Below are 26,598 nucleotides of genomic sequence, written 5' to 3'. Positions count from 1 at the left end.
AAATCTATCAGGGAGAAAGAAAATGAGGTGGTGTGTCAGAGACAGATTGTATTGTTTCTTTGCTCAATGCATGGTCCTGGGTATGTTTCTTTTTTACTTTTGGGAGACAAGTATTTTATAATTGAGTGTTTTATTTAAAAAACAAAAACAAAAAACCCCTACAAAATACTTTACAATCAAGCGTGGTGGTACAAACCTGTGATCCCAGAGTCTGGGAAGGTGGCGGAGCTAGGAAGATCTGTAGTACAAGGCTGCTACCCTCAGAGTTTGAGGCTAGCTTGAGCTACGTGAGACTCTCCCCACTGCCCCAACAAAACAACAGGAAGAAGAGAAGATTTCAGGCTGTAAAACTCTATCCCTAGACCAATGCATTTTCACAGTGCAAGGAAGACACCAGGCACATCCGCCTGGCCATATCCTCCAGACCATCCAGTAGTTATTTATAGCATTCACTTTAGCGTGGGGGAGATGATCGTAAACTGAACTCCCATGAAAAGATGAGATGGTTATGGGGAGGAGGAGAGGCTTGTCTGGACAGGCTGGTGGCTGAAGGGCCCGCAGCATTTACTTGCCCTCTTCCTCCAAACTGACCCCTGAACACAATGGCTTTTATAGCACAATAGCCGATTGTTTAGTCTTAATCAGCATAAAGAGCTGAGGTTCAAGGAGGTGGAGGCAGCGCTGGCTCCTGGCCTCTTCTGGTCGGAGAAGTGATGATGACCACACAGTCCATCCCATCATTCTGGGATCCAGTAAGCTGGGAAGAGCACAGTGCCTTTAGAGCGCCGAGGCGGCTCAGCACATGATCCACGTTCTCTCTGCTAGGGAAGTGAAGAATCACTTGAACTATGAGCACCGAGTCTTCAACAGCGAAGAGTTTCTCAAGACTAGAGCGGCAGGGGACCAGCGGTTTTATAAGCAGGTAGGAGGGATGGGGCCGGGGCGGCTCCACCCACCTAATCCTCTGTGTTGAAATGTTTCACAAAGAAGGATTTTTCGTGATCTAGTCATGTCTTACCAATTGTATTCGCTGTTTGCTTTTTCTTTTGTCTGATGGCTGTTCCCTGGCTGCCTCTTTTATTTATTTTTTTATTTTTTGAGACAGGGTTTCTCTGTGGAACTCATGAAGATCTGCCTGCCTCTGCCTCCTGAGTGCTGGGATTAAAGGTGTGCACCACCACTGCCCAGCTGGCTGCTTCATTTTTAAATTACATCGAATAAAAGACGCGGTATTACGCGTGTGGTTTGATGGATTGTGGCCCATGTGAATAACTGAGTGACCATAGCCTTAGTCAGGGCCTCAGTCCCCTCTCCCTGTCACCATCTTCCAGCCTAGGCCAGCCTTTGCTCCATGCCAGTCTGAGCACTGCTGGTTTTTTCTTTCTCTCAGGGAAGGACCTTAGTCGTGTCTTGGCATTTTCCTTGACATTAGCCTGAGTTTGGGGTGGAGCCCACTGTTTCTGCCCAACCTTTAATGACTTGTTTGTCCATCCTACAAAGCGAGCAGGGCAGCCCTGTGGACCCCTGCAGGTTTGTTTTGACATCTTTGAGGTGGGCAGAGTCACCTGTCTCCAGGGTACAGGTTAAGCCATCCACTGGGTAACATGTAATGTGTGATTCCCGCTGGCTCTTGTGTGCCCCTCCTCCTCTTCTCTGCCCTGTGACCCTCCTGGTGTCCTAGGTCAGTTTGTGGTCCTGCCATCTGGGAGAGGGCTATCCATAGCGCTGGGTTCTCTGGCTATTCAGGGTGCTCCCTTCAACTTTCGTGCAGCCTGTGCCTGTGTCTCTTCTGCGCCTTCCTACAGTGTTTGCCTTTGGGTCCCTGGCTTGGATCTCTCTGTACCCCTACCTTCCCATGGGGATCTGGGCACCTTGTACCTCTTTTTCCTGCCTTTGTTGGGGGTGGGGTGGGGGTCAGTCTGTAATCCAAGAGCTTCCCTGACAGATGGCTTAGCTACATATCCAGGTGGAAACAGCCGCAGTGCTGGGGCGTCCTTATGGGATCAGGACCCTGGGGCTGCCTCGTTCCTGAGCCTGGCTGAGGTAGCCTGTGAAGGCCGGCAGAGCCGGACTGAGCGCTGTGGAGTGTCCAGAGGTCCTGGGGGCGAGGGGCACATATAGTACAGGCCCAGCTGTCCTAGCGGCCAGGTGGCCTAGGATTTTTTTTAACTTTTGTGTTTTTCCAGGTGCAGGTGAGCACATAAGAACTGATTGCAAGCCTAGAGAGATGGCTCAATGGTTAGGATTCTATACTGCTCTTCCGGTGGGCTCTGCTCCCAGCACCTACCTTGAGTGACTCACACCTTAATCTCAGGGGATCTGACCCCTCTGGCCTCTGCAGGCACCTGCACGTACCCATAGACACATTGCTAAAAATAACGAAAATAGGTTAAGAGCACTACCTGCTCTTCGAGAGGTCCTGAGTTCAATTCCTGGTGGCTCACAACCCATTTATACTGGGATCTGATGCCCTCTTCCTGCTTTTAGGCATACCTGCAGCTGGAGCACTTATATACGAAAAATAAATAAATCTAAAAAAACCAAAAAACAAAAATAGAATTTAAAGAGAGCCAGTCATGAAGCTCCCTGTTTTCAGACCTCTGCCCAGAGGGGGCTGTGAGGAAGAGAGAGGTCACACCTCAGTGGGGCTGCTGTAGGCGTTGGATGGAGGCCCCAGGACCACGAGCACAGTCTGACAGCTTTTCTCACATGCAGGCCTTGGATACCTACATGTTTCACTCCTTCCTGAAGGCCCGGCTCAACGGTAGGATGGACGCCTTTGCTCGGATGGACCTCGACACCCAGTCTGAGGAGGACAGGTACCTCACTCTGTTCTAAGTACACAGCTGTTTGGGAACAGAGGGCTCAGTTTTATTGGGACACACAAGCGATCGGTTCAGCAGGATATTGAGCAATTCACTGTGAGCCTTCACATATGCGTCCTCTAACCTCACCCTGCTCATTCCTCTGGATTCGGGGGTGGGTCATGGAGGCTTTCATCTTTGTGCCCACCGAGCGAACTTCTGCTTTTTCCTAGGATAGACGGGATGCTTTTAAGTCCAAGGAGACCCACTGTGGAGAAGATGGCCTCCAGGAAGGCCTCGCCCCTGCACCTCACGCACAGGCGCATGGTCGTCAGCATGCCCAATCTGCAGGACATCTCCCTACCCGAGCTGCCACCCAGGAACTCGTCGCTTAGGATAATGGACACCTCAAGCTGCAAAAGCAGCAGTCCAGGTGAGGAGGCTCCCGCCCTGCATCCACCCTCTGAACATCGCAGTTCACAGAACATAGCCTGGTTCAGAGGGAGCAAATGTAATTCAAAATGTAAACTACTTTGGCCAGGCATGGTGGCGAACGCCTGCAATTCTCTCAACTCGGGAGGCTAGGGCAGGATCAGTGCTTGTGAAGGACCAGCCTGGGTTGCAGGGAAGTGTGGTCATTGTGAGATTGGGAGGCCTTCCGCCATTAAAAAAATGAACAGCAACAACAAAGCAAAACAAAGCAAAACCAAAACTATTTTTTTTTTAAATTATTTTGTATCCATGTCCTCCCCCTCCTCACTGGCATGCAGACGTATGTGCTTGCTTGCTTGCATGTGTGTGTGTGTGCATTATGCATTTAGTCCATGTCTGTATTTGCAGGTATCCAATGGTCTGCTCCTCGTTGGATAGCAGTTTCTTCCTAAAGGGTGCAGTTAGATACTTACGAGCCATGTTGTACTTCTGCATAAACTTCCCAAGGCTCGCTCTGCTCTGTGTTACATCATTGACTTGTACCGTGAGCCCTGCTGAGTCCTTGGTGGGACCAAGGACCCTTGATGGCTGCGGCCTCTGGCTCAGGCTGTAGGCGTCTCCAGGAAGCTCTGAGCCCCCAGAGAGCTTTCTGTCTGGAGAGACAGTATGCAAATGAGGAAGTTTCAGAGCTCAGAGCATTAGGAAGCCTGAGCCCCTCTGCAGCCACTTCTCAGCTGTGCGACCCCTAGCAGACTGGTTCCTTTGTGGCCTTGGCAGATGCGTGCACACCCGCTCTGGGGGACACAGCCTGCCTTTTCTGTCGTCTTCTGGAGCTCCTCCACCATTGCAGGCACCACCGTCCTCTGGCCTCCATAGCCAAGATGCCACCTCTGGCATTGGGGTGGATGGCCTGGCTGCTGCCTCTGGTCCCCTGTCCCAAGGACACTCCTGGGAGGAGAGGGACTTCAACTCCTGGTCAGTGTTTAGTCCCTAGGAGGCTTCAGATCGTGCTTTGGAAGGCCCGTGGTACCTAGGAGCCCTGGTCTCTTCAGTCCTTGCCTTTTGAATCCATGCAGTGTGAGTGCCATGCTGCCACTGACCAGAGCCACCGTTAAGTTGACAAATGCTTCCGAAGACTGAGCCCTACTTGGCAGCTATATCTTGGCTTAGGTTATTAGCTTAATCTTCAGAGACCCAGGCCCAGCGTTTTCACTTAGTATTCATAGTTTAAAAAATATGGAGAGTAGTTATTGTTACTCTGGGAACAAAACGGTCTCTTCTTTTACCCCTGGGGTATGGGGAATGCCCTGGAAGGGGCACGTGGCTTCTTGTCCAAGGCACACAATGCTGCCCTCAACAGTGACACGATGGGTGCCCCTCTGCCTTCTCCAGGACCACGCTAATTGCATGCATCCTTGATTGTTTTCAGTTCTCAAAGTGACCCCTAAGTTGACATATACATTCAAGATCCCCGAGATCCACTTCCCGCTGGTGACCCAGTGTGTTCAGGCGTACTACACGGACCTCGTCACTCTCCTGAGCAAGGCCATGAGCTTGCTGGGCCCTGGTGACTCTCTGCTCCTAGCGAGGTACTTCTACCTGCGTGGCCTTATCCATCTGATGCAGGGTCAACTGCTGAGCGCCCTCTTGGATTTCCAGAACCTGTATAAGACTGACATAGGCATCTTCCCAGCTGACCTTGTTAAGAGCGTGGTGGCGTCCATGTCAGCCTCCGAGCGCGCCCAGGCCGAGCGGACACCTGAGCTTAGGCGGCTCATCACAGAGGTCCTGGATAAGCCCGGCGAGGCCCCCAAGGCGGATGATGCCGTGAAGAACTTTGAACTGCCCAAAAAGCACATGCAACTGAATGACTTCGTGAAGCGGGTCCAGGAGTCAGGGATCGTGAAGGACGCCGTCATCATCCACCGCCTGTTTGACGCACTGACTGTGGGTAAGAGGGCCCTACAGCACCCCTGGGAACTGATGTCCTCTGGGTCTGCAGGTCTACAGCTACAGTTCAGCCCCCTAAAGATTCTAAGTGTTAAAAAGAGCTGTGTCCTCACCTAACATGGGGAGGGTTTTTTGTTTTGTTTTGTTTTCTTGTCACTCTTCCCCAAGCCAGGGATTTTTTTTTTTTAGGATTTGTTTATTTATTTTATGTATATGAGTGCTCTGTTTTGATGCTCACCAGAAGAGGGCTTCAGATCTCATTCTGGTTGCTGGGAATTGAACTCGGTGCTCCTAACTGCTGAGCCATCTCTCTAGTCCCAAGCCAGGGCTTCTTAAACTTGCACTCATGACCACTTTCACTCAAGACTCTTTTAGGTAAATAAGAATAAGTGCAAATAAGTGCAAAACATGTGCTGATAATAAGTCCTAAAGAAGGATGTTTTTTAATTATGTTGTGTACAGTATAATATTGACATTGATTAGAGAGAAAAGCAGGGCTTGGATGGAGCTCAGTTGGCAGAGTGCCTGCCTCTCATGCTTGAAGCCCTGGGTCCAACCCCAGCATCTATAGTAAACCAGGCATGGTGGCCCACAACTGTAATCCAGTTCTAAGAGGAAGAGGTGGGAGGATCAGACGGTCAGAGTTATTCTCGGTTACATAACAAGGTTGAGAATCCCCCCCCCCCGGGAAACTATCTTAAAAATCTATATTTAAAAAAATGATGAAAGTAAATCTCCCAAGTACTGAGAATGAATGTGCTTGCTTATTTTTACATAAAAAGTTAAATCTTTAAATTTAATTTATATAGTCTTATCTTGTGTGCACTGGTGTTTTGCATACATGTATGTTTGTGTGAGGGTGTCAGACCCCCTGGAACTGGAGTTACAGACAGTTGTGAGCTGCCATGTGGGTGCTGGGAAATGAACCTAGGTCCTCTGGAAGAACAGTCAGTGCTCTTAACCACTGAGCCATATCTCTCTAGCTCGGCATACCTCTGGCTGTCCTGGAACTCACTATGTAGCCCAGGCTGGCCTCAAACTCACAAAGATCATCCTGCTCCTGCCTCCTAAGTCCTGGGATTAAAGGTGTGATCCATTTTGCCTGGCCAAGAATTACATCCTGAAGATGGGCATTGTGGCTTGTTGAAAACTTATGATTATTTGATATTGATTCATATGATTATTAAATGCAGCCGTTATTATTTAACCTGATATCACAGAAATAAATGACATAGAAACCTGTTAGATGTTTAATAAGCCTTAAATAATAATAAGCTGGGCAGATCTTAACCCCTCAGCCACCTTGTTACTGCCCAGCCACACATCCTGTCCAGTATTGCTAGAAATACCTGCACAGGCTCAATTTGGGCTGCTTCTAACTATCATGTCCGTTCTCAGAGCAAGTTCCTCCTGGCCATGTGCTGACCCATGATGACCTTTTCCTTTCTCCTTCTGTCCTCTTCTCCCTCCTTCTGCCCTCCCAGCCCCTGAACCTTAGCTCCACCTACCTCTGTTCTGCCCAGCCTAGGTATGGGCAATTTTATTGGCAATCAAGGATAATTTGGGAGGCAAGGTTGCAAAGCATCACTTAGCATATGTGAGCATTTGCTTGTAGAACAGTAAAGATCTCTGGGACAAGCGATCAACATTTGAATAAATAGTGGCTTCAGAACCAACCACAACAGAGGCTCCTGTCTGCAGTCTTGGCACTGGGACAACTGAGGTTGGAGGAACTGTGAGTTCAAGGCCAGCCTAGACAACATAGTGAGTTCTGAGTCAGCATGGGCTACAGAATGAGACCCTGTCTTAAAAGAAAAAAAAATGTTGTAAAATCTTAGTTGAATATTCTATTCTTCAGGGCATAGCCTTTCGTGTTTTTCAAAGTTGATATTTTGATTTTGCAATCATCAATGTCTAGAATCCCACTGGGCATAAATACTTAGTAAAAATGGTAGAGGTATGTTTAGGTTACTTTCAGGAATTATTTGAAATTCCATTCTAATTCCAAGCCAGGATTCACTTAATGATTTTCTTTAAATCAGCCTCTCAGGTTTAAGCCAGGAGCTCAAGCTTAAAAAAAGCCATTTTAAGGTAAAATATTCTAAGACAACGCAATGCAAAGATATACTGATTTGCTGTTTACATGTTGAGTAATGACAGTAAGAAGATATTAGAGGGCTGCCTCTTCTATAATTAAACCAGCACGTGTCTGTACGAGCAGAAAACTTCGTATGTTGAAGACATGATCACTCACGAGGCCCAGTTGCTTCCAGTCCCAGTCAGTGTTTTAGGCAGCTTTTGCTGGCATTATGTGGCAGGATGTTACGCACAGCTCAAAGTGCACACACGTTCCGGCCCAGTCTGCAGGTGAAGTTGCACGGTGCAGTAGGCTGAGTTCTGGGTGAGGCTGGCTGTCTCTGTAGGTGCATCTGACCCAGGGACTGTGCATCGGCCACACAGCTGTGGTCCAGCCGAAGTGTTCACGCACACACAGAAGCGCCTGATGCCTGAGGAAGAGGGCCTTGGTACTCCCATTACCCCAAGGCCCTGGCTTCTTGGGTTTGGCTTTGCTCTGTGTCCCCAGTGAAGCACTGTTCCCAACTCGGCTTTGCTTTCTGTTCCGCTTAAAAATCTCCAATGACGAGGTATCTCCCAGCAGCAGGCAGGCAACGTTTTACACTCACGGACCGCGTCCTGCCATCTGTGGAAGTTTTTAGTCCTACTCTGTTTCTCACTGACCCATGTTCCCTGCACCTTCGCTGTCTGCTGGCCATGTGAAGGAAACAGCTTACCTATCACCTGTGACCGGAAGGTGTCCTGTGATTTTTGTCTTTCCAGACACTGACAGGGGGGTCCTGACAGCTGTCCCTCAGCTTAGGGCCAGAAGCTCGGTTGAGCCGAGTGTCAACACCTGACCGTGTGCTGCCCCACCTGTGAGGCTTCTGCTGCCCACTGCCTCACTGCCACAGTAGTCTTCCTGTCTTACATGAGCTGGCACTGGCCAGCTGCTGTCCTCAGCCCTCCGCTCCCATGCTGGCTTCCTTCTGTGAGCCATAATGCCAGGCTCTGCCTGTGTTCTGTGCTGGGGATAGCTCTCTCTCTGCTGCTGACCTGTGAGTGGCCCTTGTCACTGCTGCGAGTGCACATGGGTTTTAGTCAAGTGGCTGTGCTGAAAGTAAAACTTGGCAAAGGTGAACGTTCCCATCTTAGAGCAAACTTGTGAGACGCAAGCGTACACGCTTGCCTCGTGGGGGCAAGACCCTGGGTTCAGCATCCAGTGTCCCATTCCCCCCAAAAAGAATACAGTGGATACAGTCTTGCTGTTCTGCTCTGCATGTTCAGAGCACGTGAGCCCCTTAGCTCCAAGGGCACCCCACTCGTCTGTAAGAGGACATTCTGGGTGCTGGTTGCAAAGGCCTTACTGCGTGCAGCTCTGTTGACGGCTGTGGCGTGGGTGCCCAGAGGGCCGGTCCTGGGGGATGTGCATGAAGGATCCCTGGCCTTTTCACTCCTTCAAGCGATGGTGTGGATCGCCCTTACCCGCCGCCCCCGTTCTGTTTCCTGGCCTCTTCCTGCACCCCATGGAACTTCAAAGCCTGTCTTCTGTGATTCCTAATGGGAGAAACATGTGCTTATGATTCAAGTTCAGTCAGTCTGCACCCAGGCTGCAGAACGCAGTGTTTGTCAAGCGGCGGAGAGACATCCAGCAGGAGGTGTCTGTGAAGCTGTGAGCCACCTCACTGAGCTCCTTATCCGGTGAAGGAGAATGCAGCGGCTTGTACCATGCATGGGATGATCCCATTCTCTCTTCACTTACTGTCTTCTTCACTTACTGTGTGTTAAACATCCTACAGATGGGTGCCACACCCCCACCCCAGGTGACATTAGCTTCTCACTGGATCCAGTGACTTCAAAGCTTACATGGTGCTTGGAGGGTAGCCCAGTGGAAGAACACTTGCCTAGCATGGGCAAGGCCCTGGGTTCAACCCCAATCTCTGCAAAAGAACAGAAAAGTAACTTAAAATACACATTATTCAACTACCTTGGATGATAACGCTGAAAGCGAAAGAATTAGAGATGGCGCCACCTGGTGGAGGTTCCCATGCGCACAGTCTGGTGCTACCTTAGGCTTGAGGGCAGCCCTTCCTTCCTGTTGGGCCTGCCTCCTGTGGCTTCAGCTGCCCTTGTGTTTGGAAATTTCCCCTGGAACCTTTCACATCCTCCACAGCCTGAATGCACATGGCTGTCCCCTTGCATATGTCCATGTCTAGCCCAGGCCTGGGCCCCTGAAGGCTGGGCACAGTGAGCCGGGCCACAGTGAGACACAGGTTCTGAATAAACAGGGACCAGGCGTCAGAGGGCAGGTTTGTTCTTCTGGCTTTTGTTTCCTAGTTTATACACAAGCCTGATGAGTGTGGCTGCCATAGGTGATGGCTATGAGGATGAGTTGGCATTCTCTGTGCTCCACGGAGGGTGGGTGTTGTTGAATCCGTGGGCGTCCCGAGGGAAGTACGTGTGCAGTTGGTGGGTGCGCTGCCAGAATGACCTGCGTTGTCAGGGAAGGCTGTGTACGGTGCTGTTCTCGTGGTTGTTGAGGGAGGAGGAGGGTTTTCTTGGCATGATGGCTAGGATGAGCCTGTACAGTGGCACAGAACAACATGGCCTGTTTGGGGGTAGTGCTTGGTATGGCTGGAGTATGAAGTGTGAAAGGGGAGGGGGGACAGTCTGGGGGAACTTGAGGTCTGGTGTGGTTGGACAGTCCAGAAAGGTTTGAATGAGGAGCAGGAAGGCTCACTCGTGCTTTAGAGGATCAATTGTGGAGGCTGAGAAAAAGCAGCCGAGCAGGGGGTGGCCTGTGTAGGATGGAGGGCCTGGGAGAAGACACAGAGCAACAGACAGGCTCAGGTCACATGAGCCAGGTAGGACCAGGCTAAGGTACACGTGGAAAGTGAGGCGTTGGCAGGTCTTGAGTGCAGGTGAAGGCTCTATCCCAAAGGAAAGCAGCTTAAGGAGAGAGGGAGGCTGTATGCCAGGCACGGTGGAACATGCCTGTAATCTCAGATGGCAGGATCAGAGAATTTGTGCTCGGTGGGTTTCAGGCCAGACAGTACAACTTTGTCTCAAAAAAAAAAAAAAAAAAAAAGTGTCTTTGTTGCAGTTACCATGTCTCTGTGTGGTGGGTCAGATGGCCATCCCCCTGTGGGCTAGAAGGGACAGATGGCCTCTGCCTAAATCTTCTGTCCCACAAATGGGGCCGGCAAAGGCCTTCAGCGAAACTGTCCATCCAGAGAGTCCCAGGCACTGGTGCCACCTGCTGCCTGGGTTGGGTAGTGAGCCCTCGTGCTCCAGTCCCAACGAAATCTCTCCCCTTAAACCCAGGACACGAGAAACAGATTGACCCTGAAACCTTCAGAGATTTCTACACGTGCTGGAAGGAGACAGAAGCAGAGGCACAGGAGGTCAGCCTGCCTGCACTGCTGATGGAACATCTGGATAAGAACGAGTGCGTGTACAAGCTGTCGAGCTCCGTGAAGACCAACCGTGGCGTTGGCAAGATTGCCATGACCCAGAAACGCCTGTTCCTGCTCCCCGAGGGGCGGCCGGGCTATGTGGAGATCGCCACCTTCAGGAATATAGAGGTGAGGCTGCACCTTCAGTACTGTGTGCCTTCCTGTGCCCCAGCTTGCTCAGCTCTCAAGTAAGGGTGCTGTGGCACCCACCCCTGGCGCAGGATTGGGGGGGGGGAGCAGGAGGACAGCATTCTTCACCCGACGCCACTGTAGTGACCATGTCTGGAGGTACACGGTAAGGCTGGTTCTCACTTTCTAACCAGAGATGGATGGCTAGGAATGACTTCATCTCTGAGAGATGGGTACAGCATATATACAATATATATTCATATGTAATATATTATTGTATATCATATAATGCATATATGATATATCCATACAATATATTAGCCATATGTTATATATAAAATATATACTATATAGTAGACAATATATTAATATATTATAGACTATATATATATATATATATATATATATATATATATATATATATAGATCAAGAATTTCTATGTAGCCCAGGCTGGCTTTGAGCTTGCAGTCTTTTCCTGCCTCTTAAATGTTGTGGTTACAGGCATTTGCTGCCAAGTATCTTGGCCACATCTTATTTTATTTCGTTTTTGGTTTTTGGAGACAAGGTCTGTCTATGTTACCCTGGCTGTCCTGGAACTGTGTAGAGCTGAGAAGAGCTCTGCCTGCTTCTGCCTCAGGGATTCCTGGGATTCTCGGCCACATTACATCACTCCAAAGGAAAAGGTCTGGGTTAGGTGTGTCAATGTGTGTCTGTAATCCTAGCACTCATGAGTCAGAGGCAGGAGGATTGTTCCACAGATTTGAAGCTGGTGTGGGTAACATGGAGCCTGTCTAAAAAAAACAAAAACAAAAACAAAACAAAACAAACAAAAAAAGGCAGTGAATTGGGACCCTGATGTTTTTATTTTGTGCCTTATGGTTGCAATTACTGTTCCAAGCTCGAGGCCTAGGGGAGGCAAGTTAGGGGTGTCAAGTGTTCTCAACTTCTGAGAGGTCACAGCAGGAAAAGGACCAAGACCAGTGGCCACTGGGATGTCCACAAGGCCTGCAGCTGTAGATCCTGCCTGCTTTGCTGGCTGGCTCCAGAAGTCCTCAGAGAACAGTAAAAGGCTGTAAGGGGCACATGTGCCCAATGCTTTGGCCAGACTTGCCCTCCTTTGTGGCACCTTCAAGCCACTTCTTCCCTCCTGCCATCAACCCATGTGTCCTCCCTGCGGCCTCATGTTGTCCTTGTCCTGCAGGAAGTCAAAAACACCACAGCAGCATTTCTCCTCCTGAGGATACCCACCTTAAAGATCAAGACGGTAGCCAAGAAGGAAACCTTCGAGGCCAACCTCAAGTCTGAGTGTGACCTCTGGCACCTGATGGTGAAGGAGATGTGGGCTGGGAAGAAGCTGGCAGACGACCACAAGGTCTGAGGTGGGGGGGTGGTCCTGTGGGCACGGGTGGCATCCGGTCCTGAAGGGGGCATCCAAAGCTTGCAGCACAGGCCTAGCACCCCTGGGCAGGAGAGCTATGCCGTCTGCAGGGACACAGAGGCTGCTGTGGCTCTGTGACCCCACCCGAGACCACGTAGCCTTTGGGGTGTGAGGAGGACATGAAGGCTGCAGCCGAGGCTTAGTCAGTTTCCCTCTGTGTACACTCAGTTCTGGTGATAGCCCAGGGAGTTGGGGGTAGGGCCGGGGGAGGTGTTCATATTGCCTGAATGGCAGGGAAACCATGTGTCAAGCCAGCCAGCTGTGGTGGCATGTACCTGTTATCCCAGGACTCAGGAGGCTAAGCTGGGAGGGTCTGGAGTTTGAAGATGGCCCGGGCTATAGAGCATGACCATGTCGCATAACCAAACCAAACCAAACAGACCAAGGCCACGATCAGAGAGCTCACACAGAGGAACTGCTCCTAAGGGTACGTAGGGATTTGTAGCCTCACCAGGCACCGGAGAAATGTGGGTGACGATGGTGCTTACCTTGTGGCACATCATAGAATGAACAGGCTGTCTGTTGTCCGCAGAGGTGGTCAGCCCCTTGAGACAGGTTATTCCGTCATGGTTCAGGAGTGGATTCAGACCTAAGGTTCTGTGTTGGTGAGCCCTGTTCAGTTCCGAACCCACTGTGATATGCAGATTAGCTATACAATGGCAAAAGGCCGTGGTGGGCCTATTCCCTCACCTGTCACTGGGTGTAGTCACAGCTCTTGCTTTAGGAAACGCCCCTGGCTGTCTTAGTGTGGTTGGGGCAATTTAGAGAAGAAAATGCCCTGGCTCCAGGAGTCAACCACCAGAGCTTTCAGGAACTCAGAGGAAAAGATTACGTGACACAGACCCCAAGCTCCTCATCCATTCAGACTCTCTCTGTTGCCTTGACAAACGCACTTTGAGGAATGCCGCTTTCTTCAGTGAGGCAAAACCAAGAGGCTTTCAGGATTCAGACTGGGCTGATGCACACCTGCTTCTGTCCTAGGACCCACAGTATGTCCAGCAAGCACTGACCAATGTCTTGCTTATGGATGCCGTGGTTGGCACGCTGCAGTCACCTGGTGCCATTTACGCTGCCTCCAAGCTGGCCTACTTCGACAAGATGAAGAATGAAAGTAAGTTCTGTGCTGGCCATGCTTCTGTCGCAAGCAGCTGTCTCTAGCATTTCTCCCGGTTGGCAGTTATCAGTTAGAACACACCCGGACTTTCTTGCTTTCTCTTCTAACTTTTTTTTTTTTTTTTTAGGGGCGGGTAGAGTAGGGTCTTGCTGTGTAGCCCACCTGGACTCAAACTCATGCTCCTCAAGCCTCAGTCTCCCGAATGCTGGGATTACACACCCAGCTAATCTTTGGTCACTATTTGTGTGTGTGTGTGTGTGTGTGTGTGTGTGTGTGGTGTGAGGCACATATACCATGTCACGTCTGTGGAGGTCAGAGGATGCCTTGCTGGAGTCAATTCTCTCCTTCCACAGTGTGGCCTCAGGATTGAACTCAGATTATCAAGAACAATTATCACTGTTGTTCTTTGTTTGAATTTTTTTTTTATTTTAATATATATAGATTGTTTGAGACAGGGAATTGTTCTAGCATAGGCGACCCTGGAACTCAGGATATAGCCCAGGCTGGCCTTGAACTCTCAATCTTCCTGCCCCAGTGAGTGTTAGGATTATAAGCATTTTTAGGAATTTTTTAAAAAATATCATGTTGGCTTTTGTCTTCCCTTTCTTCATTTAATCTTGGGACCTTGCGACTCCTTGATCTTTAGAATCTTGTTGATTTTTTAGAATCTTGGCTTGTTTTTTTCTGCTGTTCCATTAGACATTGTAAACTACATGTCCTGATCCCCTACTGAAGAATTTCCTGTCTGGCTCAGCATACTAGGAATGTCTGGAAGACTGTGACTAACAGCCACCCTGGTCAATGGTGGGGATGTGGTCAGAACCATGGCCTCTCTGCACCTGGTTAGCCTGTTGACTGATGGACCTAATGCAGTAGACAGTCAAAAGTGGCTCTGAATACTAATGTCTTGGTTTTTTTTTCTTCTTCCCTTTCTTTTTTTGAGACACTCTTGCGTAGCCCAGGCTGGTCCTAAATTTTCTCTTTGGCTGAAGATGGCCTGAAATTCCTAATCCTCTGCCTCTACCTCCTAAGTGCTGGCATTACAGGTGTGAGTGGCCATGCCCAGTGTCTTTTTACCTTTAACTTGGCTAGTTTCCTGGGACAGAAATCTCCGGTCTCCTTCCTGCTCATTTCTGTTTGGCTCTCACACTCTGAAGCTATCCAGAGGTCAGTATTTCAAGTCTAGGACCAGTGTGGTAAGAAAGATGTCTTGAGCCTTCTCGGCTTCTGCTTTGTTTCCATTTTAAATGGCCTCCTGCTTTGAGACCTGCATGCGAAAGATAGGAAACCTACAGAGGCCACAGAGGGTATGTAAAGTTAAACAATAGCCAGTTCACTTCAGAGCACAGGGTGATGAGGTAGGGATGCCTGCAAGACTTCCCAGGTCCTGTTGATACTGAGCTGGACCCCTCTAGTCTGTGCCTTCCGAGGTTAAGGGTGTTCTGAAGAGTGGTGGCTCCAATACACACTCTGTAAGAGGAATTCCCACACCTGCTTAGCGTCACCTTCCGTGCTCCCGGTGGCCCGTTTGTTCACTGGTGCTGTGATCTCATCTGTCCTGGTTGTCTCCTGTACCTGGGAGCCTTCCTGACTCCAGCCTTTCACTCAGTACAGTGTTTCCTCAGTGCCCTCATGAGCTGGCACTTGATGCCTTTAAAGTATTTTGTATGATGTGTGTGGTGCGCTTTCTGTGTGAGCGTGGGTGTGTGCGTGCCATGGTGTGTGTGCATGCAGGTCAGAGGACAACCTCCGGTGTCACTCCTCACCTTCCACCTTCCTTCAGGTGGGGTCATCTCATTTTTGTTGCTGGCTGCTGGGAATATCCACAGGCTTCTGGGGTGTCTCCTGTCTCCGTCCTCTGTCTGGCCATAGGAACAGGGATTGCTGGGGTTATAGGAACAGACTTGCTCCTGGCTTTCCATGGGTCCTCATTCTCATACAGCATGGATACAGCTCACTGAGCCACCACGTGGTCCTTCATTTCCTTTATGGCTATAATTCTGTGTTGTTTGGCTATAGTACATTTTCTGTACCCCTTCCTCTGTGGACATCTAAGTTGGATGCCTTCTGCCTCATGAAGCCTTCTGTGAATGTCTGTAAAGGTTCATTTAATCTCTCCTGGGTGCGTAGTCAGGTTTTAAAAACAGCTGTCCAAGAATTAGAAAGCACACCAGGCTGGCTGCTTACTCACCTTGGCATAGCTTTTACTCATCTTGCCCTTTGTAATGTCTGTCACTGGCTCTGTTACCCTAATGCTTTCTGGTCATAGAACCTGCTCCTGCCTCAGCTCAGCAGTCAGGAGGCTCAGGGGCCTCACATTGCCTGGAGACCCACCGAGCCCTCACAGGACCTCTATCTGACAGTCCTTGGTCTCAACAGAACTGCTCTTTTCCTCAGATGGGAATAAAATCAAATAAACCCTGCTCTTCAGCTGTTTATATAACTCCGAATGCACGCCTTACTGTTGCCAGCAGTTTATGGAACAGCTTTCCAGCTCCTGTGTAAACAGTTTACAGAGTTGCCGTGGCGACGCCCAGCCTACACTCTACCATCTTCACCTTGCTCTCGTGGCATAGGAGGAGCCATCTGAGCTCAGGTCACAGCACGCTCAGATCCTGAGCCTGGTTTAGCAAATCCAGAAATACCTTCTAGTGCGTGGCTTTTGTTAAGCGGAGACTCATGACATGAGATCCCAAGCTTAATTCAGAATGCGTGGAGTCCATTTGTGGTAGAAGGTCTAAAAATACACAGAATGAAAGGGGGAACCCGAGCCAGTCCACTGAGGCAGCAGGAGGAGAGGCAGTGGCAGAGGGTCCCACCATTACTTCCTCCATTGTTGGCGCCCAGGACCCATCTGGGGAGCCCAGTGACCTTCAAACTGCTTGCGCTTTTGCAAGAAAGTTATGGAGCTCTGTTTCTTTTGAGAAATGAGGGCAACAGCAATCACATCACATGTGAGGCTTAATGAAAGAGGGATGGAGGAGAGGCCTTCAGCGAGTCTCTAAGGCACAGCCACCAAGTGCAGATGATCCCAAGGTGATGGGGACAGCCTGGTGGGAGAGGGGAGCTGGGGGAGTTCCTCAGCTTGGCAGGTGGTCCCAGAAACCCTCAGGGAAGGCGGTGTTTAGCACTGCCTGGAAACATGCTGAATTGCACGGAAAGAGATTCAAGTGCCAACCATGCACCGGCTGTTTCCTGGGTCTTCGTCATGTAACCAGACTAGGTGCCTGTTAACAGATGGATGGGTAACAGAAACCTGACAGAGGGCAAGATGGCTCACTAGGTAAAGGCACTTGCTGCCAGGCCTCATGACCCGAGCTCAATCCCTGACATTCACATGGTTAAAGGAGAGAACTGGCTCCCGTTAGTAGTCCTCTGATCTGCTAAAAAACAGTGAAAGGAAGTGTGACACGTACTGCTCAACCTGGCAAACATATGCAGTGCTGCCTTCTTGCCCCTGCTCTCCATCGGAGATGAGGCCAGAGGGCATCTGGGATGGTACTGTCCCAACACTGGTTCCCAGAGTGCCCTCTTCAGGCCACACATGGTTTTACCACAAACTCCTAACGGGAGAGTTTCCTGAGTCGGATGCCACTGCTGTCCTGCTGTCCTTGGGTCTGGTAATCTAACTCATGTATCTGTGTTTCAGTGCCCATGGCAGTCCCAAAGACAACCGCGGAGACCCTAAAACACAAGATTAACCCTTCGGCTGGAGAGACTGCTCCCCAAGCTGTTGATGTCTTGCTGTATACTCCAGGTATCTAGGGTGTGATGAACTTAGATTTGGGTTGGAGGTCAGCCTGGTAGCAGTGAGCGGAAAGCCCCATGCTAGAAACAGGGAGGGTGTTTTCTGTCTATAGGACGGAACCCTGAGCCACAAGGGTAAAACATGGCCACCCTATCCACTCGACCGTGTGGTTCTCTATGCTTAGTGGGAATGCAGAATCCTTATTCCCTGCCCCCTGCAGCATGTGACATTTCAGGAGTTGTGTGTCAACTCTCACCTGGTTGAGGAGGTCGCTGTTGGCAAATGGTTGTATTACCATGGGGTAGTGGGATAGCCTGTCTCTATCTGGGAAGCTGGAACCCTACTCACCTTAGTCACCATGCCAGTTCCAAGTGGACTGGAATCTAGATGAGAAAGCACTTACAAGTAAGTGCAGTGACTCCCAGACCATCACACCAATAGCACAGCCATGACCAGGTCAACCCCAAGTTCCTAAGTACTGAAGGACTCCGTGGATCTGACTACATTAATGGTACCTGGGCTGGTGAGGTGGCTCAGCAGATAAGGGTGCTTGCATGCCAACCCTGACAACCTGAGTCTCATCCCTGGAACCCACGTAGTGGAAGGAGAGGACTGATTCCCCAAAATTGTCATCTAACTTCCACTTATGTACACACACACACACACACACACACACACACACACACACACACACACAAATAAATGTGAATAATAATGGATTTAAGAAGGTACAATCAGGAGAGTGGCAGCTCAGGGGCTTGGCTGGCAAGTGTGACCCTGGCATGATGGCATCATGAGGGGCTCCCACCCAGCCATTTGAAGTATAACTCCCTGAGACACATACCTCACAAAAGAGGCCACCCCAGTGGGGACACTAATGGCCTCATGACCTTTCAGGGCAATGCCAGTAGATCCAAGCTCTAAACTAGAGTCGAGCTGGACATGGTGACACTGGCCTACAGTCCTCAGTGCACAAGAAGGTGAGACAAGACAGCACCAGCCTGGGGAACATAGCATGATCTCATCCCAATTTATATATATGCACAGACATATATGTATACATTTATATACATACACACACACATATATGTGTATATATACATATATATGTATATATATGTATATATACATATATACATACTATGGATATATGTATAGATATATAATATGTATATATGTGTGTATATATATATCCCTTAGAGTTCTCAAACTTTTTAAAATTTATGCCAAGCTAGATGTGATGGTGCATACCTATAATCTCAGTATTCAGGAGGCTGAGGCAGGAGGATTATCACAAGCTCAAGACCAATATGAGCTAGGTAAAACTCCATCTCAAAAGCCCTAAACAGATTAGTTGACCCCCAACCACTAAATGATGGTGACGACCTGAAGCAAACTCTGCTACCTAAGCTCTGGGTGGGTGTGAAAATTGGTGGGTACACTGTATCTTGGTTTCTCCAGCTCACCCTCTTTCCCCTCATGCCCAGCGATCGCCAGCCATCTTCATACCTCCTGCTGACCTGTGGGCCCTGGTGCATACCCATATTCCATGTAGTTGTGTCTGTCCCTTTCAGGAGCTCACAAGACTCTAGGCTCCCGGGGGAGGGTGGCGTTCTGTCATCTCCACACCCCTGCGCTTTGCAGTGCACTGGGGTTCTGTGGGTATCCTGAGGGTAGGAGGCATCCCCTCCCCCACCATTGATCTGACAGTCACTTAAAGGCTTTGGGGCTACCTTCCCCTTCAGGGCGCCTTGACCCTGCAGAGAAAGTTGAAGATGCACACCCCAAGTTGTGGTGTGCACTGAGTGAAGGCAAAGTGGTCGTGTTTGATGCTTCCTCCTGGACCATTCATCAGCACTGCTTTAAAGTGGGGGCCTCCAAAGTGGTGAGTCCGGTGCCTTTAACCCGGTGGATATTCAGGGTGAGTCAACAGCCAGCCAGTCGTCTAGCATCCCCCGGGTGTTGAAGCCGGAGTCTGAAAAGCCAGAGTCCCTAAGAACATGCCATCTGAAGAGGCCCTGATGGCTTGGTTGGCCATTCCTATAATCTATCTTCATTACTGCAAATTCGGTTACCTACTAAAACCTGCCCTTACCCCCAAATCGATGCCCACGGCACCTCTGGGGTGATCTAGACATGGTGTGCACAGTGGGAGTGTCAGTGCCCCAGTGTGTGTCCCTGCTGAGGCCGAGCAGCAATGGTGTGCCTCGTAGCTCACACCGTGGACCACAGTCCTTTCCCCAGTGTGTTTTCTGCCATGGTTTATACTGTGTCCTCATCAGTGAGGTATCTTTAAATGTGACTTAGAGGAGACCCTACAGGGTCAAGCTCACGTTCGCTGATTCAGGGGCTGGCGGCAACTGGTGAAGCTGGTTTGTACATCTTACCCTTCCATCTCGGCTCCTGTCAGAACTGTATGGTGTTGGCAGAGCACAGCCAGGTGTGGGTCGGCTCTGAGGACTCCGTCATCTACATCATCAACGTCCACAGCATGTCCTGCAACAAACAGCTGACGGATCACCGCGCTGCGGTCACCGGCTTGGCCGTGCAGAATGGAAAGAAGCCCAGGTACCAGGGCCCTGTAGAGTAGGAAAGGGCTTGGATGGTAAGGAGTTTTGGCCTTCCTGGCCAGGCAAAAAGCGTCTGGAAGGAGAGTAGGTAGAAGACACGTGTGGCCTGGTTCTACGTGTGGCTAAAGAGAAAGGAGTCTTTTGAGATGACTAAAGCAGCATTGGCTCTCTGCCTTATAGCCAGTGCTTTTGGCAAACTGGAGAGGGCGCACCCTCCAGGAAATGCTGGTTGTGGATGGATTTCTCATTTTTCCAGACATCAAAAATCTGGCTTTGTATGAGAGAGCATCTCAGTTCTTGGTGTTGACTCTCTCTAAAATGCCATTGTGGACATTCCTCCCCAAGCCCCCAAGATTCACCAAAGGCCAGCTGTCTGCAGGCGGATGAGGGCACTTCCCCTCCTGAATCTGTAAGCTAGTGTTGTAAGTGTCCTGAGGTGGGCCTGGCACCCTGGTTGCCTTCATTTTTAAACCCTTCCACCTTGCTTCAGGGGCCTCCACCCTTCCTCCCAAAGGTGTGCAAGGCAGGCAGCTCTAGATGCTGGCAAATAGATAAGAGTCACCCCATTACACGTGAACCCCATTTCACCCATGTGTTCCTGCCTCTACAACCCCAAGTCTATGGCCAAGCCTTCTTGGGAGAGCTTTGACTTATAAAACTCTCAAATTATCCTGGCCAGTGTGAGGGTAGAGGAGGGAGGTATATAGGATGCTACCCAGGGCACAGCTGGGTGCTTGGGGGGGGGTAGCCCTCAGGTGGAGGCTTCACCCATCTACTCATCCTCTAGTGGGGCCAGCACATGGAAGCGGGTTTGGGGATGCCATGGAGGCTGCCCGCCTCACGGCCACCTGCTTCTGGGATCACCTGTTCATGTATATGCTGATGGACAGCCTCCCTGTGTAATGGTCTCCCAAAGCTACCTTGATGGAAAGCCAGAGCAGTAGCTTAGACAAACAAGTCACCAGGGTGGGAGGGCTCCCTCTGGCCTCCCCAGGTAGGATGGCTGCCTTGGTGTCTCCTGGCTCGTAGATATATTATTTCAACTTCATCTTACCACACACTCCCACACTGTGTAGGATGACTACCTTGGCGTCTCCTGGCTCGTAGCTATATTACTTCAACTTCATCTTCCCACACACTCCCACAGTGTGTGGCTGTCTCTGGGCTCAGGCTTCCCATGTCTAAAGACAGCAGGGCTAATGGGTCAGGGCCTACTGTAAAGACGGTATGTCAACCTGACCATATGCAGAGACCCTCTTTCTAAGTCAGGCCATATTCTGAGATGCTGAATGCAAGGGTTTCACTGTACCATTTCTCAGGGACACAGTGCAATCTGTGATGTCGGCCTGTGTCACATCACACTGTCTTCACTTACCTTAAGAATACCAGCTTCCAAGTGAGCTGTTTCACCCACCGTGCCCTGCAGCACGGTCAGGCCTGACGGAACTGGGAAGGTACAAGAATCACAAACAGTACTGCCCATGGCCCATTTCTAGGTGCTGGTGAGCCTGCCCTTCCTGGGTCCTCTGAGCTGGACAGCCCTGCTCAAGACTTGCTGCAGTGAATGGCGGTACCAGGGCTCTGATACCCCACCGATCTCACAGGGGCTAGAGAGGGGAACTGGACACCCAAGATCCTGTTCTGTCCCTGGTGTGACACACCTACTTATCACCATCCGTACTGTCAATGGTGGCTTCCTTGCCCCAGGGTTAGCTGCAGGGCGCCACGTGGCCTGTTGAATGCATGCGCGTGTGTTTGATCCCTCAGCGAGGTCTACTCCTGTAGTCTGGATGGGACGGTCCTGGCGTGGAACGTTAGCACACTTCGAGTGACCAGCCGATTCCAGCTGCCGTATGGTGACCTCATGTCCATCAGCCTGCACAGTGACCGCCTGTGGTGCTGTAAGTTTTCAGGTCATCAGCTAGTGAGCAGGGTGCCCTGATGCTGTTCTGGGTGGAGCCCCTTTCCCTTCATTGTATGTTTTCAGCTTTGAATTTAAATGGTTCCTCCTCTGCTGGCAACCACATTGCCCCAGTAGCTTGGCTTGCTCCTCTTCAGGCTTCCTCTCCGTTCCTTGACAGGCTGGTGGATGGCTGCCATCTGCTACTTGTTTGCCACTCTCTAGCTCTTTTTTTTTTTTTTTTTTTTGTATGCTGCTCTGGGGGTGAGCCTGACCCAGTGACCTGGCTTGTCTCCTGCAACCTCTTCAGAGGGTGCCACACCTGCCTCTGAAGGCCAGCCTGGCCAGCCTAGCTATTGTCACTTGTATCATTCCTGGCCCATCCCCAGGACCCCAGTGGCTAGAGCCGAGTCAGACAGTTTGCCAAGTGCTGAGGGCAGGGGCAGGCTCTAGGCTGGTGGCTTATGTTCCAGCATGTTTCAGAACATCCTGGAGTACAGGAGTCGCCTGTACCGTGAGGCCTCTCTGAAGCAAATATGAGGCCATTTGAATGCTGTCCAGCAAAGTGCTTAGGCCTAAGTGTGCCATTTCTGCATGTGCTTCCTTGCTCTGACTGTCTCTCTTCCTCCTTTGTCTGTTTTCCAAGGTCCTGTGTAGACCACATTGGCCTCAGATTCACTGGCTAGCTATGGCTCATCTTAAACTTGTGATCTTCCTGCCTCCACTGTCCTCACTCTGTCACTGGGCCTTACCTGAGGAGAGCTAATGATTCTCAGGTGTTTGCTAGCCTCCCACCGCCGAAACTCAGACTGTTGGCCTGCCTTCTGGTCCCTCCGTAGCTGCCTGCTGCTGCCCTCGCTGTTTTAACCCAGTTCCCTCCTCTCTGCTCTCTTTGCAGCTTCCCTTTCTGCTTCCCTTTTGTGTGGGTGCTCTTAAGGGTGGTACTGCGTGGCCTCACCTCACTGGGCAGTCAACAGTCCTTCAAGGAAATTAAGAGACCTTATTTTGCCAGGATGCAGGGTGAGTCCTGCCACCAAGGTTTTCCCCTGCTTTGCTTCGCTGGGATGCTAAGCATCTCCCAAGCTTGGGCTTGGGCTCCTGATCACCATGAAGTGACAGAGAATGGGGAGTACCTGTGTGTGTTAGAACATCTCATGGGAACTGTGAAAAGAGCTTTATGGCGGTCATAGAAAGAGACCCCAGCTGGGCAGACAGTACCTTTCAGCTGTGGATTGAGAACTCTAATGAGGCACTTGCCTCCTTCCTGGCCTTCCAGCTTTTCCCCTCCTGTCTTGAGCATGCTCTGCCCATCCTTCCTCTTGGTTCTTCCTCCCACAGGTACAGGCCGCAGCATCATGGTGGTGACGCCGCAGGGTTTCGTTCGTCGAGAGCTGAGGATTGATAACTCTAACGAGGCACTTGTCTCCTTCCTGGCTTTCCAGCTTCTGCCTGAGGTACTCCAGGCTTGTGTGCTCAAGTCCACGCTTGTGTGCTCAAGTCCAGGCTTGGACTATTTTGGTCACAAGGCCATTCATTGTCTCACGGTGATTTTTATCCCAGAAGGAGCAGCTGTGGGTGGCCTGCACGGGGGGCAGTGAGCTGTATATCTGGAGCCTGAAGGACCTGGGCCAGCCTCCTCAGAAGACCCACTTGCAAGACTGCACAGAGGTCAGCTGCATGATTCGTGTGAAGGGGCAGGTGAGGTGAAGGCGTCTAGCCACCAGCGTCCCTCAGGTTTCATAGTGCTCCATCTGGGGAATGACAGCCTCGCTTCCCCTCATCTGGAGGCCGAGTCAGTGCCAAGCCCAGGTGTGGGCAGGTTGGCTGCTTCTCAGTGGAGACCTGCCTTCCACATAGCTTCTGGTGCCCGCTGAGGCCATGCTTGACCATCTTGGCTTGTGGCTATGCCTTTGCCATCTCTGGTCCTCACGTGGCACCTCTCTGTGTCTCTTAAGGGCCCAGGCCACTGCAGCCAGCCACATCTCACCTAGGAGTCTTTCCAAATCATTTTCCATTCCGAAAGGTCATGACTTTCTGGGAGATGTTATTCAGCATGGTAGCCTGCCCAGTCTACAGTGCTCCCACATACAAAGTACAGCCACACCACCCAACCCCAAGCCCAGAGTTCCTGCCCACTTTGCCACTTCACTGACCTTATCCGAGGAGAGCTGCTCGACGCAGGGGCTGGTCAGCCTCCCACCACTGCAGCACAGAGCTGAGAAGGGGAAAGGTGTCTGTGGTCCATGGCCAGCAGACCCACAGCTCTGAAGCTTGCTTGGGCTGAGACACAGTGTGGATGAGTGTCCAAGGTAGAAGACTGCTCAGGTCCTGGCCAGGAAGCAAGCAGCAGGAAGGGACTAGGGTCCCACAGTCCCCTCTGAGGTACCTTCACTGACCTCAAACCTCCCACAGAGCTGAACCTCCTGCAGGGTTCAACATACTCCAGGAGAGCCAAGCCGGGGTATTAGAGAATACTCATGTCAACTGTAGCAATAAGGCTCTGAGTTTGGTCCATCCCGAGGGCCCCTCCTGTGTAAAATGCAGTAGTGGAACAGGCTAAGGCCAGACAAGTCCCATCCCCAAAGCGAAAAGTTAGAATGAAAGGAAAAAAAAAAAAAAAAAAAAAAAGGAGGTCCCAGCCCTGCCTAACATGTGGCAAGGAAATTCCACCGGGGCATGGCCCCACTTTGTGGAATCATAACTGGTGAGTCAGCTGTGAACTTGATGTGAGATAGTCACATGCTCACTGCTCAGGCCTCTGCATCCATCCTCTCCCAATTACAACTGAGGTTGAACTCAAGTCCAGGAGACAGTGTTAGCTATGGCCACATTGTCTCTTGGGCTTCCAGGCCCAAGACTAACCCTCTATGGCCTGACGTATGTCCTAGCCCCACCAGGTAGCACAGCCTCTTGGCTAGCAGGAAAGGACATGAGTTTGGGGAGGTGCATTTATCACGGAGCACTCAGCTTCAAGGGGTATCCCTGTTTCTTCCCTACAGATCTGGGTGGGTGGCAGGGGGCTGTCTCAGGGAAAAACCAGAGGGAAAATCTACGTGATGGACGTGGAGAAGATGACGGTAGAAAAGGAGCTGGTGGCACACTTGGACAATGTGAGGACCCTGTGCTCTGCCGAGGACCGCTACGTACTGAGCGGAGCAGGCCAGGAGGAGGGCAAGATCGCCATCTGGAAAGTTGAGTGAAAGCTATGTGCTGAGCCGGTGTGCCCTGCAAGAGGACGCCCCCATCACACAGTTTTGTCAGTGGCCAGGTGGGGCCTGTTGTCTGCTCCCAAAGGTCTTCTTCACCTTGGGTGTGCAGCTACATCTTAATGCTGATAGCCTCCACTGTGAAGTTACCTCACGTTACCTAGAAACCTTCAGAATCCACAACTTGGAGCCAGCTGCCAACTTAGCTGAATCGCATGCGACCTGGAGTCCTCGTGACTGGCCTCTCCTCTTCATTGACTCTTCATTTGTTTACTCTGCAAACACTTAGGCAATGGCTGGTATGTAACCATCAGCCAAAGAGCCTTTCAGGTTTCCATGGACTTCCTGCTTTCAGAGAGGCTTCTGAGCATTTGAGGATAAACTCTGACAGAACTGGCTGGCCCTGGCCAGGCTATCCCACTTCAGGGATGGTGACCAAGGCCTGCCTCAGAGAGGGGCCAGTACTGATCATGTCTGTCTGTGCAGAAACTGGGCAGCTGAGTGGCTCTGTCTTGGCATTCAGGTTTTAATGATGAAGAAACCAACGATTGCTGACAGGAAGTTCATCCCAGAAGCACACACATGAGTAACTGCCTCACTGGATCATGACTTGTCTGTACTTGGTGCTTCCCTCATGTGTATGCACGACACCTCTCTATCGAGCTGGGGAGAGCTATCGGCCGCAGGGACTTACACATGTGTTTACCATACATCTCCAACTCCATTCTGGAAGTGTTCTGTGAGGTGTTTTTCGGTGTGGATGCCAGGCACAGGGAAGATAGTGGAGACTTGTGCGCCATGGTAGAGCCAGTCACTAAGGGGGTGCCAATGGTCCAGGCCTGTCTCTCAGACCAGGCCAGCGACCCAGAGGTACTTGAACACATGCATGGGAAGATGTGGGTCCAGGCTTGAAGGGTCTGTGCCACTGATTGCTGGTTCCCTTGAGGTGTGGCTCCCTTGAACGCAGTGCAGAAGATCTCAGAGCCTTACGCCTCCCTAGAGCCTGGGTGTTCCAGATGTCCAGAAGGACAATGCGGCCAGCAGCCAGGGGCACTGGCTCAAACTGTCTTTGTAAGAGTCAATCATAAATACATTCTAAGTTATTTAATGCCAGGCCATGTATGACCAGGTGTTTACATATAGCTTGTGGATAATAAACCCTTTTTGTTAATAAATGCTTGAGTAGGCTGTTGTGAATGGGTAGAGACATCTTAAGACTGGAAGTCTTTTTTCTTTACAGTGCTGGAGAAGGAACTAGGGTCTCTTCTTGATAAACAAGGGGTCTAGCACTGAACCACACTCTCCTCCACCTTGGAGATCTCTTGAAGTTAATTATTTTCACTTTTGAGACAAGGTCTAACTGTGTAGCCCAGGATGGCTTCAACCTCCAGCTCCTGCCTCAGTCGAGCAAGTGCTGGGGTGATAGGCATGCACTTAGCGCACATGGGAGACTTCTTAATTTCTCTGTTCATTTTAAGAGCCAATCAAGCTGTTCCAAAGCAGACTTCATCTCTCATTTGTGGTGATAATTTCTAAGATCTCATATGGAACTGGAACAAAGAGCCACAGCCTTTGCGGAGCAGTCATTTAAATTGGAGGAGGAGTGAACAGTGGTGGGCTCTGGCATCAAATGGGCTGGAGTGAGCACATGGCTCCATAAGAGCCTATGAGAGATTATTGAGATGAAAAAGTGTACTTGGATGCTTTTGGTTTCTTCTGAGTCTGGGGCACAACCAGTAAGGGGTGTGCGTGTAAACTCATCTTGATGATGGCAAAGAGCATGTCTCCTTGGCTCT

General features: G+C 50.5%; 1 protein-coding gene across 2 annotated transcripts in view; it reads left to right on the top strand.

The window, feature by feature from the left end:
- Dennd3 (DENN domain containing 3) overlaps positions 1-25,963 on the top strand; it is a 53,240-nt gene extending 27,277 nt beyond the window's left edge. Inside the window, exons 10-23 of one of the 2 annotated variants that reach the window (XM_055626712.1) lie at positions 826-922; positions 2,716-2,819; positions 3,038-3,237; positions 4,666-5,187; positions 10,566-10,825; positions 12,028-12,198; positions 13,246-13,375; positions 17,028-17,135; positions 18,872-19,011; positions 19,537-19,694; positions 21,464-21,597; positions 22,935-23,050; positions 23,157-23,294; positions 24,596-25,963. In XM_055626712.1, the coding sequence (XP_055482687.1) occupies positions 826-922; positions 2,716-2,819; positions 3,038-3,237; positions 4,666-5,187; positions 10,566-10,825; positions 12,028-12,198; positions 13,246-13,375; positions 17,028-17,135; positions 18,872-19,011; positions 19,537-19,694; positions 21,464-21,597; positions 22,935-23,050; positions 23,157-23,294; positions 24,596-24,796 (2,479 nt within the window). In that variant the 3' untranslated portion in view covers positions 24,797-25,963. Of the gene's footprint in view, positions 1-825; positions 923-2,715; positions 2,820-3,037; positions 3,238-4,665; positions 5,188-10,565; positions 10,826-12,027; positions 12,199-13,245; positions 13,376-17,027; positions 17,136-18,871; positions 19,012-19,536; positions 19,695-21,463; positions 21,598-22,494; positions 23,051-23,156; positions 23,295-24,595 lie in introns of those variants that run through there. The other variant, XM_055626713.1, reaches the window with a different exon arrangement.
- Positions 25,964-26,598: the final 635 nt, after the last annotated feature.

This window comes from Psammomys obesus, unplaced genomic scaffold, assembly GCF_907164565.1.
Source record: "Psammomys obesus unplaced genomic scaffold, mPsaObe1.curated_primary_1811, whole genome shotgun sequence".
NCBI lineage: Eukaryota > Metazoa > Chordata > Mammalia > Rodentia > Muridae > Psammomys > Psammomys obesus.
The sequence above is the reverse complement of the archived record's forward strand: the minus strand, read 5'-3'. Positions and strand labels throughout refer to the sequence as shown.